At 36.0% G+C, this 20816-nt stretch overlaps 1 protein-coding gene across 4 annotated transcripts in view; it reads right to left on the reverse strand.

Annotated features, from left to right (window-relative positions):
* Positions 1-20816, reverse strand: part of SGCD (sarcoglycan delta) — a 322572-nt gene that overhangs the window by 60833 nt on the left and 240923 nt on the right. For all 4 annotated transcript variants that reach the window (XM_026696668.2, XM_087924232.1, XM_087924230.1 and 1 more), the window contains one exon: positions 15134-15253. In XM_026696668.2, the coding sequence (XP_026552453.1) occupies positions 15134-15253 (120 nt within the window). The remainder of the gene's footprint in view (positions 1-15133; positions 15254-20816) is intronic.

Below are 20816 nucleotides of genomic sequence, written 5' to 3' on the forward strand. Positions count from 1 at the left end.
CAATGTATGATTTTATATGCCATACTTAGATCAGACCAAAGACAGCATAATTCAAGGTTTTCTAGGTCTAGAATTTCAAGTCTGGTGGCATAAGGTATTCTGCAACGAGTAGAGGAGTGGAGAACTCTTCTTGTGAAATATTTCTGGACTTTCTCAACTGTGCTAATATCAGATGTGTAGGTTCCAGACTGATGAGCTGTATTCGAGTATTGGTCTAGAAAATGTTTTGTATGCTCTAGTTAGTAGTGTGATATTACCAGAGAAAAAGCTACGTAGCATTAGGTTAACAACTCTTAATGCCTTTTTGGCTATGTAGTTACAGTGGGCTCTAGCACTTAGATCATTAGAGATGAGTATTCCAAGGTCCTTTACAGAGCTTGGATCATCAACAAAGTCTTGACTATTCAGCTTGTATTTTATTTTTGGATTTTTTTTTTTTTGCTAAATGACGTCCTTCATCTGTTGACACATTTGTCAGAAAACTAATAATACTGAAGCAAGTCAGAGGATCACTGTCTCTTTTGCAATATAATCAAGCTACAAAGCAGGCAGGTTATGATTATGAATACCATTTACTTATTATTGTAAATCTATATGTGGAAGTGTTTGTGAAGAGGTGAAGAGATAAAGGCTCCCTGTTTTTGAAGTTGCTTTGGACTATTTTTTTTTCTACACTCCGTCCTGCTTTTGGTGCCTGAGGACAAATATATTCATTCAGCTACTGCTTGTCCTACTGGGGTACTGATTAAATGAAAAACAGGGACTGAAGACAAAGCAGAGCCTTTGGAATTAATGTCAAAACTTCTCCCTACCACCCCCCTTAGTAAGTTTAAAAACATATTGTTCGCAATTATGCAGTGCCATTCTTACAAATATCTGCTTTTGAATTGATCCAGATGCATTTAGTCACGTGTTAAATTCAATAAAATCAATGGGAATTAAGTTAACGATTTCACTTAGACTGGATTCAGTCCTTTTAATTCCATCATTTGGAAGGTTGAAATTCAACAAAGCTACCAGCTAAATATATTTTAATGTATGTGTTGCCTCATGAGAAGTTCCACCCAGTGCACTAAGCAGCGAGGATACTTCTAAAATTCATTACGTCAGATCTATTTTGAAGATTTCTTTGCAATGTTTACTTTTATGAAAAAAAAATCTCAAAAATGTGATCTACTGGAATATTGGACAATCACTGTTCTCCAAAGTACACAAAAATAAATGTGGACTCTTTGTCATTGTCCTGGGGATGCCTGAGTGTAGGATTAACTGAAACTGGAAAAGGGTATAGTATGAACTCTCACCATGGTTAGAATCATGGAAACATACAGTTGAAAGGGATCTTGCCCAGTACAGGAGTCCACATACCATTCTGGATTAAGGGCTAACCAGTCTAATCTGGAAACAAGCATTGTCCAGTCTAATTTTGAAACACTCCAATGATGGAGAAACCACAACTTCAGAAGGCAGGCTCTCAGTCAGGAAATTTCTCTTTGGCTCAAGTTTGCATCTCCCACTGTAAAGCTTCCACACATTTAGTTCTTATCTTACCTTCAGGTGCTAGAAGAATAAATCTACCCCCATCTAACAACCTACTCTTCTACAATCACTACAATAAGTTTCTTTGGAGATAGCTCATATTACACCATCTTCTAGTTTAGTGACTGAATTCCCTTCCCATTACTTTATTAAGTGAAATAGTTAAGTGAACATGTGACACACACACACACACACACAGAGAGGGACATGTTGTGTAGATCACTCATGGCTGCCATCTCAGATGAAGTTCTCTTATTCAATGTCTTCTGTCTGACACATTTCCCTGTTATTTTTTTTTTTTTTTTGTCCTCTTGCAGGGCAGAGAATATTGCTTAAATAAGCTTTCTCCTCCTGAGCTACTGTTCTCCATACCACAGCCCTTCCATAAAAAGTGCAAACTGCAACTTAACAACCTCACCTCTATGAGTTTAATTAGTTGATTTGAACTTTTCAATCTGTTTGCACTGCTTCCTGAAATTGACTGGGCCTTAATCAGTTTCACACTGATTGCTTCTGTTGTCAGGTGCACAAAATTGGGTTATAAATGCATACACTGGTGGAAGAATAATTTTTTACATTATTTATCATTGTATTTGTAAACGGTTGCTAATCAAGGTAGCTGTTAAATGAGTGTTTGTATATAGATATAGCATAATTTGCTCTTGTACTGCCAATTTATTACCGCCTTTCTCTAGGAGGTACAGCATCTTCTGCCACACTTCCTTACAAAGAAAATGGGGAAGAAAGAAGTAAAAAGAAGCAGAATTAAGAGTTAAGGGACACAAAAGAAACTTATTTATGACATTCAGAAGATTTTTTAAATTAATATATCTGTGGATTTTTTTAAAAAAGGACTCTGCTGCTTCTTGTTGGTAGCATACATAGTCCTGAAACTGTGGTTATTCTGTTCAATTCCATATTTTAATTTGATCTTGGAATTTATCCTGCAGAATGGGATAATACAATAACATTCAACATTCAGCTTGGTTGAGAAACTCCATTTCTACAGTGTTATCCAAAACAATTGTGTTTAGAAGCACATCACCTTCAAACAATCTTCTAATCCATTTTATACCTCCATCTTGCACTTTTTTGTTTGTTTGTTTGCAGGATTGGGATTACAGAAGGGATTACAAAATTGTGGGTAGGTTTCTTTCTTGCAGATGGATTTTCATAACTGAGATGAACAGAAATGTAAACAGCACAAACTACAAAATAAGCATCTTTTAGGTACAGCTTTGTAGTTCAAAAACCAAATACGTACATAATAGTTTCTAGATTTCTTGATCTTGAACAATAAAATTTACATAAAATCCTGACTATACTTTTATAAAAATAACAAACACACAGGGTACTTATTAGTTGCTTGATGAGCATGATAAATATTCATGGAGATGTGTTGCTTCCCCCCACCCTCTTCTTTTCTCTCACCTAAGTATGTAATACAAAACCTGGGTCAGAATGCCTGGGATACAAAGCCCCGAGACAATAAGGAAGATTTATACAAAGATGGAGTTATTAAGTCATTGCATTCACCTCCCAAACTAAGCCACAAAGCACCCAGGGCCAAGGCAGATTATTTCTTCTTCACCTTCTAGAAAGAATGCCAGCTCCTAGGTATGCAAGGCTGCACAAAGAAGCAGCTTTTGGAAACCAGGGGAAAAGAATGCTATTAGCTTAAAGCTCTCTGTTTTAATTCCACGAACACTTACCAGGAAATAATCCCTACACAGAATTATGTTACATATGGGACATTCTGGTCATTACATTTTAAAATAAGCCGTTTAAAGACATTTTACAAATAAGAATGGTAAGGTTAACTTCTACACAAATTCTGAGTTATGTTTGTTGTTCTTGTTATACTTAACTGTCACACCTTGAAAAAAATATCAAATATGACTTTTTACCCAATTTGTCAGGATGGGGGAGAGTTGCCATCTCTTTGCTGAATCTTTAGTCCTCCTGCTGATTTAATCAGGCAGGGGGACGCTGAGCTCACAGTTGCAAGAGATAATTAGGGTTTCCTTGTTGGAGGAGTAAGCTTCCCTTTGCCTACAAATACAGATAATCTGAGTTGGAAGGGACCTTGTAGGTCATCTAGTCCAACCCCCTGCCCGAGCAGGAGACCCTACACCATTTCTGACAAATAGCAGTCCAATCTCTTCTTGAAAGTCTCAAGTGATGGCGCTCCCACAACTTCCGAGGGCAAGCCTAAAGGAGGAGGTGGTGAAAACTTTATTAAGTAAACCTTCCCTCAATGTGAAAGAGTTGGGAAATTACTGTTTGTTTTAAATGTATTGGGTGGGGCCTTGCTCTATGAAAGCTGTTGATTAGCTGAATTTAATTAAACTGTTTCATGGGGTATGGCACTGTGGCTGCTTTGTGGATTTTCAGTGACCAGAACTGATGAGCAAGGAAAGAGAGCCATGTAGCCATTTTAGTACTCTTGAATCCATCAGCTTCACTATCTGCATGAAACTATTGGAAGTAATCAATATAAACTCCAGGGTCAGCAGTCTGATGATGGTAGCGAAAATTTTGAGCAGTTCAGAGAACCAGAAAATACCACCTCTGACTGGCCCTGCCCCCGTTGAGTCTCTGCCTCCCGAGTCCCAGCTGATCGGCTGGGTCTTCTTTTGCTGCCCTCCACAGGAGAATGGAGTGGGAAAGCAGGTTAGTGGAGTGGGGAGGGAATGGAGATTTTATAGTATCCTTTTCCTGCCATGCCCACCAAGCCACACCCAGCAAGCCACACCCACAGAACTGGTAGTGAATTTTTTTGAATCCCACCACAGTTAATACACAATGTTTGATAAAAGAACTAAGCAAGTGAGGTAGGTGTCAGCTCTGGAGGTGGCCTGACTGAGTCCATTTTGAGACTCCAGGGTTGCCACAATGGAGATGAGGGTTAGGGAGAGGGAAATAGTGATAGCTGGGATTTAGTAGCCAAAACAATATAGTTTCCATTGTGAACCAAGGACATTCCCACAGGTGGCTGAAGAGCGGAGGAATGATGTTGCCCAAGCAATTGGGTCATGCCCTGATTGGATCATGTGACTGATTGTTTGGGGGAGGGGAAAAACTTTTACTTTTAATTAGATGAAAACTGCAGGAACATTTAGAGTCGAATTTCAACAGCCTGTGCCAATGATATATCCAATAAAACTATTCTTTGAGGAACATACCTGCCTCAGAGTTCTGTTTGCTATGGGTGTATTACTTGGAAACTTAAGGAAGACTACAGTTCCAGCAGTGTTAACATCCCGTTTCTTTTACTAGCTATTTGGTATTTCCAAAACTCGGTTTACTGGTTTTTATGTCCACTACTCATTTTTTGTCGTTGAACTCTGCCTTGAATTGACTTCTTTGGAAGATTTCCTACCTTCATCTGGCCAGAAAGGTAGGATGTATGTAAATTTTTAATTATAAAATAAATTAGAATTATCCACAAGTATATTTTAATTGTATTATTTTACTATATTGAGTACTGCTTGATTAATCTCAAAATAACCAATTTCACTTTATATATTGGTCAGCTAATTTAATTTAATTTAATTTAAATGATTATGTGATTGCCCATCTCACAACAGTGGTCCTGAGGGATATACACAAATTAAAACAACTATACCATAAAACCCATGAGGCTCAAGGTTAATACAAGCTCCAAATTGCCAAACAGCAACCTTAATAGCAGAGCTTATCTAACTTTCTGGCCTAAATGCCATGTGGACCAGCAGGATCTCCAAAACCTTGTGAAAGTGAGATAGAGCAATTCAATTATCCAGAGGGATGTTTATCCACAAAACAGGTGTTGCCAGAGAAGGAATGACCCCTGGTTTCAGCAAGATTGTACTAGTTGATAAAGAGACTCAGAGTATGCTTTCTCTGCAAATTTGGTGGGCTGAGCAGAAATAATGGGGATGGGGGAATTGTGGCCCTACAAGAAGGAATTCATAGGTAAAGATAATCAGTATCTTGAATCACAGCTAGAATACAAATGTGAATTGTAGCTCACAGAGCAGTGGTATTATATGACCATAATGAGAAACACCAAAAACTGCCATTGGGATAGGGGTCTAAAATGCAGGTGGCCAAACTGACAGTTCCAAGGACTCCAACACTGTGCTTCACACAATTACACAGGACTTCTATGGCTGGGCTCCAGGTGAATCTAAGTTATTTAATTTGTCAGATGCTAGAATAGTCCTTACAGTCCTGCTGATGTTTCCACACACAAGACTCTGAAGGTGTGTTTCAACTAGGAGAAACAGGGATACTCTGAAGAGAGCGAAATGCCTTTATAAAGATGATAGATGCCTTCTCTAGATATTATTCTACCTAAAAAGCAGCATTTGGGGTCATTTTCCCCTGAAAATCTTGCTTTATATGAGAACTGATTTATATGAGAACTGATAAATGATAACATGTCATTAACTTATCTAAACTAAAACCAGTAGCACTTATTACAGCTGATAACGGCAAAATTATTAATTCACTGTGAATGGAAAGAAATAGTTTCTTTCAATTTCTTCTCTGTCATGAATCTAATAACAGTTTCATTGATGACATTGGAGTTCATTTTTATCTGTTTCACTGTGAAGTTATTTATTGTACATATTATCCAGAGAAAACCTTTTATTGACTAGTATAAAAGTACAATGAAGAAATCAATAATGGGAAGGAATTCTGTATTTTTTCCTCATCATTTTGCAAACATATATCCATTGATGTAAGTATGACCACACATACATATAAGAATTGTTTCATATATACATACAGAAAACCCACTAAATGCTTTAACCCAGCCTAATTTATATTAATTTCCAGATACCATGGCTCAACAGTCAGGAACTAGCTAAAGATTATTTTATCCAGTCTTCTAGAAGAGACTCTCAAAGCTCTCTTATTATGACATTCATAATTCCTCTCCTCCTTGCCTCACAGCAGTGGCAGGAGATGCAGTGCAAGCAGAACTGAAGTGGGGCTGAATTCAATTTCATTCCGTGTAACTAAGCTTGAACATTTTTATATATTAGCTGTGAGATACACTGACCATTTCTCTGAAGATCATTGACATCTGCATCTCAACATTTTTTTTTCTAGCCCAGCTACTTTCTCTCCTGATTTCTTTCCCCGAGTCAATTGCTTTAAATATAGACAGCTTTAGGTGGGTGTCAGCCCTTCAAGATAAGGTCAAGAAACAGAAACAGCAGGAATTCCAGAAATTGTCTTTATTGTAGCAAGGTAGAATTTTGAAGGCCTCTCCAACTTTCTCTTTGCTGCAAGCAAAGTGGAATTATTTTTCCTTCTTATATTTTATTTTTATTTATTATTAAATGTATTGGCTGCCCACCTTATGCCTCCTCCTTTCCCAGTACTCTGTACTGTAATTACTTCTGCAAGTCTTCCATTAACAGTTTGGTCCTACCCCAGCATCAGTTTTATCTTCCTCCAGAGGCAGAGAGAAGAAATGCAAATAACACACTGGTCATTTTCCAATGACATATTTACCAATGACTGGTTTAGTGTGCGGTTGGAGATCAATGGTGGGAACAAAGAATATAACTTTGATTTGTTTTTCTGACCAATGAGGAAGTCACTAAAGACATAACTACATTTTTAAAAAAGACCTAGTGGGATTTTTGGAGAAAATGAGAGAACACTTTCTAAATTAAGAGTTCCGATACATTTAGTGTGACTGCATTGCCAGTAAGAAAATTAAACCTGGTTAATGCCTGATTAAACATATTATATGAATATGGTGACTATCCTCTCCAGGCCAGATACCCCTTTTGACTTTTCATCATTGGTTTGAACCAATTTCCACCTAACTCCAGAAAAACAAAATCTGTGCAGATGAGGTTTGAAATGGATGTTTATGTATAATTAAACTGTGCAAGCTGTTTTATGTATGTCCAAATGCCCAATAAACATACACACACACAATCTAATCCAATATTTTTGTATAAAACATGAGTTTTATGTTTTATAAGAATTCAAGTAATGTATTTTTAAATCTACAGGCTGCTTACTAATAAGCAGGGAAATGTTCTAAAATCAATTACCATGTTTGGCACCAACATGTATCTTCTGCTTTTGACATTCAAACCTCTAGCTACTAGACCTCTAAATTCCATTGTTTCCTATGTAAACTATTTACTCTCATTCTATAAACTTATATCTCATGATGGTTGATATATATGTGGATTCTCAAGTATGGATTGATAGTAGTAAAAAGTTTCACTGCTGACATAAGACATATTTACCACAGTTCATCTAAGTTTAACAATCCCTTTTACACAGTGCATATTAATCTTCTCTTAATCCATAAACAGAGCACCAGTCATCTCAGAGACAGGAATGGGCAAGATAATTTCAATAAATGTTGTTATTATTCAAGGTACAATGGCACAACATTAGAGTCTCAGATAAGTGCTGAAAATTGTATTTATTCCAAACCAGCCTGCAATTTCTAAAAATTGTCTACATTGATTTGATTCCAACTAGCGTTTTGTCTTTTTAGTGGAGTATAATTATGTTTATAATTATCATTAAATGTATTAGTTGGTGGCACTATACAAAGCCACATTTGTATTTCCATCTCCTTATTATGTAGGTACTGATGTAATGCATCCAGTAGGTGGTTTGGAAGGCTAGAATATATAAAAAATGTATCATTTCTGTAACATCTTTGAGTACAGTTTACACGCCTTCTATATGCCCTGGACTTGACCACTATTGTTCAACATGAATTAGATACATGGAGTCCTCGTCCAATGACAGTAAAATTATTTTCTTCCCTTTCTTTTGAGTTTACCAGAATCTTAAAAATGTGAGAGCAATATGTTCACTTCATGTTTCCAGGAATTATTAGGAAGTGGATTTCTCTTATGAGATAACATGAGATATCCCCTTTGGCATTCAAACTCATTACAGACTGCAAGTATCCAATTGTGCAAGTTCTTGAAATATCCCATTGTTTCCTCGACAGGGAAAAAACAGTTGGTCTCTTCAAAACAAGTCTTTTCTCCTTAGCTTCTCGGGGGAAAAAAGCAATAATTTCAGGTGTATATTGCTAACTAGCTCTAATCCATTTTATCTATGCACATTTGACATGCATATAAAAAAGTTGCAATGAATCTGCAAAACAGCACAGGTTAATCGTTTTGGAAAATAATTAAAAGGGTAGGAAGATGGAAAATGTATCTATTACAAGTTCACTTCCACAAGAGTAGTGTCTTAGTAGCCCTTTTGGCCTGGGGCTTTACCATATTGGAAATGACCTGTCCATAACTTGTATCACAACAGTTTGGATATTGTGTAGCTCTTTAAAATATCACTATCCCACTTTTCTTTCCACCAACAAACAAATCATTCAGGATCAATGGTCCAGAAAGTAATTGATAAAACAAATAAATTTTAGCCTCACTGCATTAGTTCTAGATAAAGTCCAGCTGTTTATAATGAGATTTGCTTAGTATAGAACTGAAAAGGTATGTTGATGTTTGGTAAGAAGCAGTACCTGGATTCTTCAACTATGGGATTTATTACTCTAGATCAGACAAACATCACAAAGCTTTCTCAGTTTGCATATTTATTCTTCTCATCAGGGTTCCAATATCATTATGTTTGAAATCAGTGATGACTGCATGTCAATTGTTGTTGTTCTATGGGGCAATTTGATCACAGTTTCTTTTCTTAAAGAAAACTCATTCTAATTTAAATTACTTTATCTTTCATTAAAATGCTTTTATGCAGTGATAATAATTTGACTCTGCTAGTAAGTGACCAAGTGGCATATAGAGAACATATTTAAAACTAATATCTAGTATAAAAGAACTAATTAACAGAATAATATTTTATGATTACTCTTTATTCATAAGTGTTCTAACATTCAATTTCCATTAAAGTACATAAGTATTTAATGAACATCAAAACTAATTTTCAATGTTTTCTTATTAAAATATATAACTTAGCTACAACTGTTGTTGCTCCAAATGATCAATAGAACAAACAAATCAATGTTTCTTTTTTGGATAATCCTAAAATAACATCGCAAACAAAATGATTTACAAGAGTAATTAAGTGTTTCATGTTTCATTGATCACTAATAACTCTGGATTCCATTTTGCACACTTGCTCAGGAATACCTGGGAAGAATTATGAAAAATTTATAATTTAGAGTTGCCACTGCACCCTTAACCAATGGATCAGAAAACACCAGCACAATATCTATAACCTTAAACTTCCTGAAGCAGATCTATATGGTTGCTTTGCATTGACACTGGTTTGATGACACATCAACAGTCAAGCAATATATTCCTAAACATTTCAGGCATGTATCTGAATCCATCAATAAAATATTTAATTTTGTATATTCGTCTCTTTGAGAATATGACAGATCAATAATTTAAATTACTTTCTTAAACATACATTTATTTCTCTACCTTGAGACCAATTATTTAATGATATAATATATCTTGACTACATATCAGAATGGTCAAACAAATGGCAACTTCAAATCTCAACAAATAAATGCTCTGTCTTACATCTTGGCAAAAAAAATCAGAAAATAAAATACAAGCTGAATAGTCAAGATCTTGTTGATGATCCAAACACTGTCAAGGATCTTGGAGTACTCATCTCTAATGATCTAAGTACTAGAGCCCACTGTAACTACATAATCTAATCCTACATAGCTTTTTCTCTGGTAATATCACACTACTAACTAGAGCATACAAAACATTTTCTAGACCAATACTTGAATACAGCTCATCAGTCTGGAACACACATTACGTATCTGATATTAATATAGTTGAGAAAGTCCAGAAATATTTCACAAGAAGAGTTCTCCACTCCTCTACTCATTGCAGAATACCTTATGCCACCAGACTTGAAATTCTAGACCTAGAAAACTTAGAACTACACCGCCTTTGGTCTGATCTAAGTATAGTATATAAAATTATACATTGCAACGTCCTACCTGTCAATGAATACTTCAGCTTCAACCATAACAATACAAGAGCACACACTAGATACAAACTCAAGGTTAACCGCACCAAACTTGATTGCAGGAAATACGACTTCAGCAACAGAGTGGTCAATGTCTGGAATACTGTACCTGACTCTGTAGTTTCTTCCTCAAACCCCCAAAACTTTAACCTTAGACTGTCTATTGACTTCACCCCTTTCCTAAGAGGTCTGTAGGGGGCGTGCATAAGCGCACCAATGTGCCTACTGCCCCTGTCCTATTGTTTCTTTTTATTTTTCTTATACGTATCCATTTCATGTATTCATAACTATATTTATACTTATACCTGTTATCTTATAATCGCTTGACAAAATAAAATAAAATAAAATAAAATGAAATAAAATGATTTAAACCACTGTGGCTGAATCTCCAAACACGTTTAAATTAGCAATGAAATGAAAATATTAAAGAATTTAAAATAAAATATAATTTAAAAATCCGTTTAAAGTACATGATCAATTAATCAGCTTCTGCTACCTTTTTATGAATATATAGAAAATTAAAAATTTGGACCAAATTTTTTATTTTAATTAAACATTTCTATAAACGTAATTGATGTGTAACAAATGAAGGGAGTGTGGTCTGAGAATGGCATAAGATCTCTTCAAAGTCTTGCCTTTTGGTCCACTGTCAAATTCTATGCAATGCTGGCAAATATTTAGAAGCCATCCATTTTCATAAAGAAGCTGTCCCAGCATTACCAACAACAGTTTGGGAAGGTCTATAGCTTGATCATAAAATACATGCTTTGCTAAAGCATCAAAATTAAAAACAGGTAATGAGGAATTTAATACCTGAAAACTTTGGGAACTACAAACAAGAAATATTAAGCTAGCTTATAGTGTTCTGATCCTTGTAGTACCTATCAGAACATTCATCTTCATCTTAAACATTGTTAGAAACATGTCAAAGTAAGCTACAAATTAAACACAGTAAAGGAAGAATCTTTCAAGAACTATAGATCTTATGAAATTTCTGCTTTCTTATATGAGGTCTTGAAACATTTAAACATTAATACAAATGCCTTGCCATTCACAAGATTTTCATCATGGGGATGAGCGGGATGGTATCTGAGTTCTGAAAAAGTTGCTGATGCTGGATTACGTGTATATAAGGACCTGAGTGGTTGATGGTAAGAAAAGGCTCTCAATATGCATTATGATTATAATGCTTTAATGATTATAATGATGATTATGTACCAACAAATCATTGTCAACTCTTACCTCTACATGTATAGATTTTTCTCCCTGATGATCTGTCCTTAACCTGGTCCTTCAGTTCTTCCAATGATGCACATGTTCCTATCATAACTAAGTCCACCCAACTTTCAGATAATCATCTTCTTCTCTTTTATTCCACCTTTCCCAGCATTAGAACTTTATTCCAGTGTTGGGTCTTCACATAATATAGGTAGGATAAGTTGAGCCTGACCATGTCTTAATGTATGCCAATAAAAGTAAATTACTCTTTAAATCTTTCTATTTTTATTTATTTTATTTCATTTGATTTGTCAATTGCTTACAAGATAATAGGTATAAGTAAAAACATAGTTATGAATACATGGATACATATAAGAAAAATAATAGAAACAAAAGGACAGGGATGGTAGGCATGTTGGTGTGCTTATGCACACCCCCCTACAGATGTCTTAGGAAAGGGGTGAGGTCAATAGTAGAGAGTCTAAGGTTAAAGTTTTTGGAGTTTGGGGGAGAAACCTCAAACTTCTCTCAAAAGTCTCTCAAACTTCTCTTCTTCATGAAAAGGATAGACTGTAATATTTTCTATGCTCATTATGGCTGGTAGTTTGCAAAACAAAATATACATTAATGACTTCTTTTTAAAAAAAAACAAATCTAACTTTCAGATGTTTTAAACATTGTTTTTCACTCCTTGCTTGGTTTTAATGCTGGAAAACATGTTAAGAATTCAAATTTTTAAAAAAGAGAGAGACTTATTTTATTACTTGACTGCTTTAAAGAGCAAATTTTTGATCAAGCTTTGAACAAATACAAAGAAAAGGAAATAATTATAATTAGCCAGATTAAAAATAGAACATGTACCCAATTGTTGCTACTCTCACCTCTCCAAAACAACTTTCCTGCCATATTATAATTTTGTATTTCTTTTTCTTTTCTCTTTTTGGTAACAAGGATATGTGAGGGAATAACAAGAGTAAGATTGTTCACATAGAAAAGAGATACTAGAGGAACCTGGACTTTGCCAATGTTGAAATAACTTATTAGTAGACATACCCCACCCTAAACTAATTAGATTACAATCAACATAAGAAATAAGTATAACACATATCAAGGGGATCATTAAAGCTGTTATAGACTCAGCTTTGATGTCATTGTCTCATTTTCCTTTGATGTCTCTTTTAAGAGAGAAAAAGAAAAGCTGAGGATGTTTTGCTGCAAAGATAAGCACCACATCACCAAAATGATATGAATAAGTTTAAAAAAATCTGATTTATAGGCTTTTTTGAAGTTCATAAAATTTAACTCTTTTTAATAATAAATATTCATCTATACAAAACCCTCAGAAAAGATACCAAAAATAATAATTTCCCCTTTGGAACTAATTATTGGTTTATGGGGCATGAATGAAACCAGCTGATGCAAATGTTGTTACAATCTTTATCAAAAGTAGAATAAACAAGTATCTGTTGTCATTCATTTATATTATTTCACTAGATATTCTGGAAATTTCAAAATTAAGCATAGTTGGGCTGCTTTGTGAAAGGTATTTGAAAGCATAAAAACATGATTGCTAATACCTGCAATGATAAACATTAAGGGAAAAAACCCCTGAAAATATTATTTTATGAGTTGGAAGTGGAAGGGGAATTGAATGGAAGTGGAATTCTGCAGCCAAGTTCATACCCTTCAATATCAGGCATGATATTCCCCTCTGAAAAAAAAATTGGGGCCCCGCGCCAAGAAATCACACACACAACACCAATGCTACACACCCTTCCTTTCCAGCCATCCAGGTGTGGATCAGCTCTGGAGCTGGCCAGCCGCTTCCCTGGTGGCAGGGCCAAGGCCGCCGCCCGGGGAGCACCCGCTGCTTTCTCTCGCCAGGGCCGGGCGGTGGCGTGTTGCCCTGTGCCGCGTGGCCCCTGCCTGGCAGCACGCTTCTTGGCATGAGGCAGCTGTGTTGCCCAAGGAGCCCGGCTGGCCAGGTGAGGGGAAGGCAGCGAGGGCCCTGTGGGCTGGGGCGGAAAACCTGCTTGGCAAGGGGCCGGGGAAGCCTGAGGGTGGAGGACCAAGAGCTCTGGGAGGCAGAGATTCGGCCAAGGCCATCAGACGGAGAGACGGCTGGTCTGTGGCTGCCCAGCTCCCTTTTCCTGCTGCTCAGCGGCCTCTGCTTGCACCGCCCCGGCTCCGCTCAGATGTCCGGCTGGGGCTCTGTGCACCTCTGCGGCTGTCCGTTCAAGGGGTCGCAGTTCTCTTTAAGTATCTATGGACCGAAAGGTGCCAGGAGGAGGAAGAAGAAACCCAGGAGCCACTGCGCCTGAGCCTCCAGTGCTGCTGCTGCCGTTGCAAAGCGCTGCTGCGGCTCTTCCTTTTTGCCTTTCCCTTCCTGAGGCAAAGCAGGACTGGAGCCGAGCGGAACCATGCCGGCGGTAGCAACTCCTGACTCAGGGGGCCTCTGAGGGGAGGGGAAGGAGAAGAAGAAGGGGGGGAAAAGAGGGGGGATTCCCCCAAAAATCGGAATTCCGATTTTAATCGGAAGAATATCATGTCTGAATATTCCCCAGAAGGCTTCCAATTCTCCAGAGTGGGTTTTAACAGTGTGCAGAGAGATGTAGATGAAAAGAAAAAGAATGGAAATGCCATTTCATAATCAAACATCTGCTTATATAAATAAAATTCTATTTTATTTTTATTTTATTACCTAATGGCAACAATTGATGTTATTTTCTACTGCCCAAGTAAAAAAGTATTATGGTTTGGGGATCACAAATGGAAATGAACTTAACATAAGACTCCAAATAATAATAAAACAGCCTATAGGTCTAGCAATACAACTAAGTTTTTAAAAGTGATTTAAATAGTCTTAGCTGTGTACCTGGACGAAATAAATTGCAGGCTTCTAAAGTGATAAACATTCTGGCAAAACCAAATGGCTTTAATGCAGAATGTTAAATTGGAATGTGCAGCATTGCTACTTCCATTACTGAAGACAGAATACCATCTCATTTTTAAGCTTTAAGGCATAAAAATCACTTATAAATGGGTTTAGATGGAATGGCATGGCTTACTTGCCCACATCTGCTTGCAAAAAGATGAGAAGCAAAGACATTTGCCTTTCATAACACTGTATGCCATGATCAAGATGATGGTCACCCTGATTGATTTCTCAACATCCTTATCCTAAAAGTCTTTAATAAAGACAGGTGAACATGTCAAGAATTTGCAAAAAACACTGGATCATTTTTTACCGAAGCCATGAGAGAACCTTCTTTCATAAGGTCTGTAAAAGAGATTATATACATAAACTATTTTCAAAGTAATCAATATGCTGATAATAAGAGAAGCTCAGATGAATATTGTTTACCTAAAACTTTCAGTCTTTCTGCTCCAACGACCACTTCATTATCATCTGCAGAAAATAACAATTTCCCTGAAGTGGTTAGCACTTGAAATTTTTGGCTGTAGGCTTCCACTGCTTTGGGACCTAAAGAAAAGAAAGAATTTATTAGTCTGTATGACTAATCTAATTCTGGGAATTATATATAACTAATCTTTATTGAGCATAATGAACAGAGCTTCATGGAATAGTTTATGCTAATAAGCCTGAATAAATAAATAAACATTCCTTGAAATACTGATAAACATGTCTGCCTATATTCTATTTACAACATGCTGCTTTAAATCAATTAAACATGTATTTTACGTTTGTATTCTTTAAAAAAAAATCACCACTCTGTTGTTTGTTACTGACTTGGACACTGTCAAAAAAAACATTATGAAGTTGTCATTACAAGCTAAAAATCCATGAAATTATGAAGCAGGAGCTTCAACATTTCCAGTAAATGAAACACTCATTCCCCTGTATCTCCATAAAAGGAAAGAAAAGATGTCTAGTAGAGATAATCTGAGAAAGAACTGATTGAGTGGCATGGAATCTATTTATGTATTATATTTTTGCAGCATATTACAGATGCCACAGAGTACTATGGCTCATCTTTGACAATACCATTAAGACTAGAACTTGCACCTCCCTTGCATAAAATTCTCATTTAGAAACTGAGGGTAAAATGTAAAGTATATACGTATTTATTACAATACTCGTAGGCCATCCATCCCTATACATCTCTAAGAGACTTACAAAAACACAAAAGCAACTGTAGAAAGATAAATAAAAACAAGAAATAAAAAATTGAATAAATAAACATGGTTTTAGTTTATTCATAGACTGTTACAAAGAGGAGGCTTGCCTCAGTACTATAATAGTGGCAATACATTTCATAACAAGGGCTTACTATACAGAAAACTGAATTTATCACTGATACTTTAAATGTCTTGTCTGTATCCCTCTCATTGGATTTAGATGAACTGTTTCAGGCAAGTAACTAAAATAGAGGCATAATAAGAGACACAAACTGTCTTATTTCTGAATAGAAACTTCCCTTCCATCTGTGAAAGTTTCTCATTCATACGAGGAATTCCATTGGGGGGAAGACACATTTTGCAATCCCCAGAATTACCTTCCATAACATATTTGACAAATTTATCAATCAGTGAGAGAACACATTCAGAGAGTATGAGTTGCACCAGTGGGAATTGGCTAAAGTAATTTCTTTTCCTTATTTCTGAGTGACAGCAAATACTGAACAAAGTTCTATTTAAGAAAGCTTCTCTCTTTCCCCACTCCCTCCCTCCCTCCCTCCCTCCCTCCATCATCTATCTTTCTAACAGAAAACTAAGCCTCAAAAAAGCCTTCAATACTTCTAATAAATCTTTTTTGAATAAAATGCAAGACCTCTTCTCCCACAAATCTCCATTTATGTTATTTGCCACAATTTCTGATTAGTCCCATTTTCTAAAAATAAAAATAAAAATACAGGCTGCTCTTCATTCAACATAAAGTTGGGTAGCACTTCTATACCTATTAAGGTTTTCTTATTGCCTTAATCAGGAGCAAAATCATATTTAAACAACTATAATACTATACAAAGAGGCTTTCTTTGAATACATTTTACAAAAATTGGTCTGTAACAATATCTACATTATAAATTAAAGTTCTTCTTCTAGAGACATATCATTTTTGGTCAACAATTAATATGTAAGGATGTTGTGTTACAATGAAGTATGAATGAAGTTCATAAGGAGTATAATTATATAAACATTGATAATTACCTGAGAAGCATTTTGCTCTTCCAAAGGAGAATGCATTTTTACTCTTTTAATATATTTTGTGTTGGATTATTGCAGTGAAATTAGATTTTTTTGCATTACTTCAATAAAATGAAATCCACAGTGGAAAGGGTTATGTAGTATTGCTGCAACTGCAAATACGCCTCACTGAAACATATTCCAGTTGTCAATACTATGCTATTCTTTCCCCAAAGAGCAAGGTTAGGACATTATTATGGTATATTATATTACTGTTATTATTGTAATTTTAAAAGTTATCTAGCTAATCTCAGACTCTGCGTGGTTCATCACTTGCAGAATAATTTGGGAGCTGATTTTTACAAGTGTAAAGTCAAAAGTCAAGGCTAGGAAATAATTAAATAACTCACATTCAAACTCTTACTGTGATTATATAGTACTGTACTATAGTACCATAACGCTGAATATTATTACATGCTATTCAAAACAGATGTCACAGAGTTGAAGTTCACTGTTGGGCAGCATTATTTCACAAAGGTCCATAGACGTATGGGACATATAATTTCAAAATGCTAAAGAAAACTGTTGAGTTATCTAATGGTATAAAATTAAAACCTTGTACAAAGTATTTAAATTGCAATGTTTGCAATCAAGAAAAAAGCAAGGTAACTCCTGCAAATAGGGTAAATGGATTCAAAATCAGTGAACCATTAGAGGTTGTTTTTGCTGATATTATTGAACCTAAGAAACCTAGTTTAGGTGGGCCCTGTAACATATTAAGTATAATTGATCATTTTTCCATATATGGTTTGTTATTTAATGAAAATGAAGATGGAAACATACCAGCATTTTGTAAATTGGCTAAAATTTGCTGAAAGGAAAAAGAAACAGAAAGTTATTAGCTTAGTAACAGATGATGGTACTGAATTTACCAATAAAATATTTGAAGCCATGTTACAGAAAGCTGGCATTGAACATAAGCGTTCTGCTTCTTATAGACTACAACGTAACTCATATATTGAATGTAGAGGACAAACATTACAGGCTATGGCTAGGACTATGATTTTGGATTATGGTTTATCAGAGAAACTTTGGGGTGAAGCAATAATGTGTGCTAACCATGTTTTGAATAACATAGTGAACTCAGTGACTGGTGAATTACCATTTACTTGTTGGAACGGAAAAAAGCCAGGTCTCAGTTATCTACATACATTTGGAACCCCAGCATGGGTTCATATTCCCACGCAAGTAAGGCAAAAAGGACAACATAGAGTGAGAAAATTATATTTTGTAGGTTATGAAGCTAACCGTAGATCATTTAGATTTTGGGAGCCAGGTACTACTAATGGATATTGTAGTGCAAGTGCTAAATTTCTGGAGCATGTTGGCTGGAGAAAGCTTGAACAGGAATATAATAAGGTACAGGATAGTGTTGTTGTTGAGACTCCATTGTTTACCAATAATCCTAATGATAATAATATTGATGATAAGATAGTGGAGGAATCATCAATAGAAGAACCCTCTATGACTGTAGAAGACAAGGATTTGATAGGGAGGTAAAGGAAGAGGACATGCCAACAACATGTACTGAGTTGCCTAGGAGGTCAACTAGGGAGAGACATCCACCTGACAGATTTCAAGCAAGCATTGTATGTCAGGTTAATACAGAACTTTCTAACTTCAGTGAAATAAAACTGTATCCTACAAAGGATCAGGTAGCTTGGCAGGAAGCTATGAATAAGGAGTTAAAATCATTAAAGGATTTAGAGGTGTATGAGGATGTAAAGTTACCACCAGGTGAGCGTGCAATAGGTTGCAAATGGGTATATAAGATACAGACTGGTGTGGATGGGACTATTACCCATAAAGCAAGATTAGTTGCTCAAGGATTTGCTCAGTCAGATAAGGACTATGACGAAGTGTTTGCACTTAGTCTGAGAGCAAATACATTGAGAGCAGCATTAGTTTGGGCAGCTAAGAATAAATGTAAAATAAACTATGTAGATGTTGAAACTGCATATCTACATGCACCTTTACAACATACCATTTATATGAAAAAGCCATTAGGTTTAAAGGATGATGGAAAAACTGGTTATTGGAAATTAAAGAAAAGTCTTTATGGTCTAAAGCAATCCAGTTATGAATGGAATAAATGTATTGTAAAGGAATTAGTTTCAATAGGTTTTGAAGCCAGTATAGCTGATCCTTGTTTGTTCTGAAGAGAAAAAGATGGTTTAATTTCTCTATTACTGTTATTTACAGATGACATAGCAATTATAACTAAAAGTGAACAAGAAGCAAATGATATTATTTATAGATTACAGAAAAAGTTCAGGATTAGAAATTTAGGGGAGATTAAGCATTATTTGAGTCTTGATATAATGAAAACGAATAAACGTTTTAAAATTTCACAAGCCAAGAAGATTAGCCAATTATTAAAACACTATAACATGGAGCATTGTAAATCTGCTAAGACATCAATGAGTAAGGAATTTACACATAGAGATATCAAAAGTCCTATATATTTGATAAGTAAATATATCAATCCTTAATCGGTAGTCTATCATATCTGAGTAATTGGTCTAGACCAGATATATCTTACAGTGTAAACCAATTGGCTAGGTATAACGCTGAACCAAATGAAAGGCATTGGCAAGCAGCTAAGTGAATACTTAGGTTTTTAAAACACACAATCCATTATTCATTATATTTAGTACCAAGTAATGAATTAGTGTTAACTGCATATGCTGATGCAAGTTTTGCTTCTGACATAATGACTCATAAGTCAACATCAGGTATTGTGGTAATATTGCGTAATGCTTTGATAGGATGGAAGTCTATTAGGCAACAACATATTAGTTTATCCACTATGGAAGCGGAATTCTCATGTTTATCTTTAATGTGTACAGAATTGATATATTATAAACAATTGTCAAAGGATATTGGAATTACTAAAAGTGATCCGTTTATTGTTTATGAAGACAATCAATCTGCAATTAATATGGCTACTAATTTAGCTGTTAAAACAAGGTCTAAACATACTGATTTGAGATATTTGAACATTAGACAGTGTGTTCAAAATAAATTAATTCAGTTAGAATACTGCATGACTGAACATAGTATTGCAGATCATTTCACGAAAGCTCAAGGTGCAATTAAGCACAAAGAGTGTTGTGAGAATTATGGTTTAAAGATGTAATGTATTATATATTGACCAACCCAAAGGGGAGAATGTTAGGAATCTGTCCAACAATTAGTTGGGTTGGCAATATAAGTGAAAATGGCAGCGCCCAACTAGGAAGGTGAGGCTCTTGCTCCTGGAACACAATCTCCCTATAAAGCCACCACCTGCACCAGAAATCACTTTTAAAGCTGCCGCCTGCACCAGTAACCGTGAGTAAACCAGAGCCCCCAAAACAAGCCCCAAAACGCTAGATTCTGAAGCCGTGGAGCCCTAATAATGCTGGCGGAGCTCCTGCTAACTGATCCGGAGCCCTCCTCTCCTTCCCCAAAGAACTGAAGCTCTTTCCATCGAGCCCTATTAACCACACTGGTGGAGCTCTTGAACTGGATCACTTGGAGCCAGCGGAGTGCAAACAACGTACCTTCATTTAAATCGCTCACACAGCTGATAGAAGTATCTTCCACGCCAGACAATGTGTTTCCATTAATATCCCCCACACAGTTTCCCCGGAGCCACATCGGACAGCTGGCAGGGAGAAACAAGAAGGGACAAGAAAGCCCTGAGGCTCTTAGGAGCCGAAAGTCACTCTGGACAGGTGGTAAAGGCAGAGGAATGCTTCAGTGGTTGCGAGGAGAGTCTCCTCAACTGACCCGAAGAAAACTCCTCCATCTGAACTAAAAAGAAAACTGCCAGCATGGCTAAATCAAAGCCAGGAAGG

The sequence above is a fragment of the Pseudonaja textilis genome, chromosome 2 (assembly GCF_049901715.1).
Source record: "Pseudonaja textilis isolate UNSWEBS1 chromosome 2, rPseTex1.2, whole genome shotgun sequence".
NCBI classification, from domain to species: domain Eukaryota; kingdom Metazoa; phylum Chordata; class Lepidosauria; order Squamata; family Elapidae; genus Pseudonaja; species Pseudonaja textilis.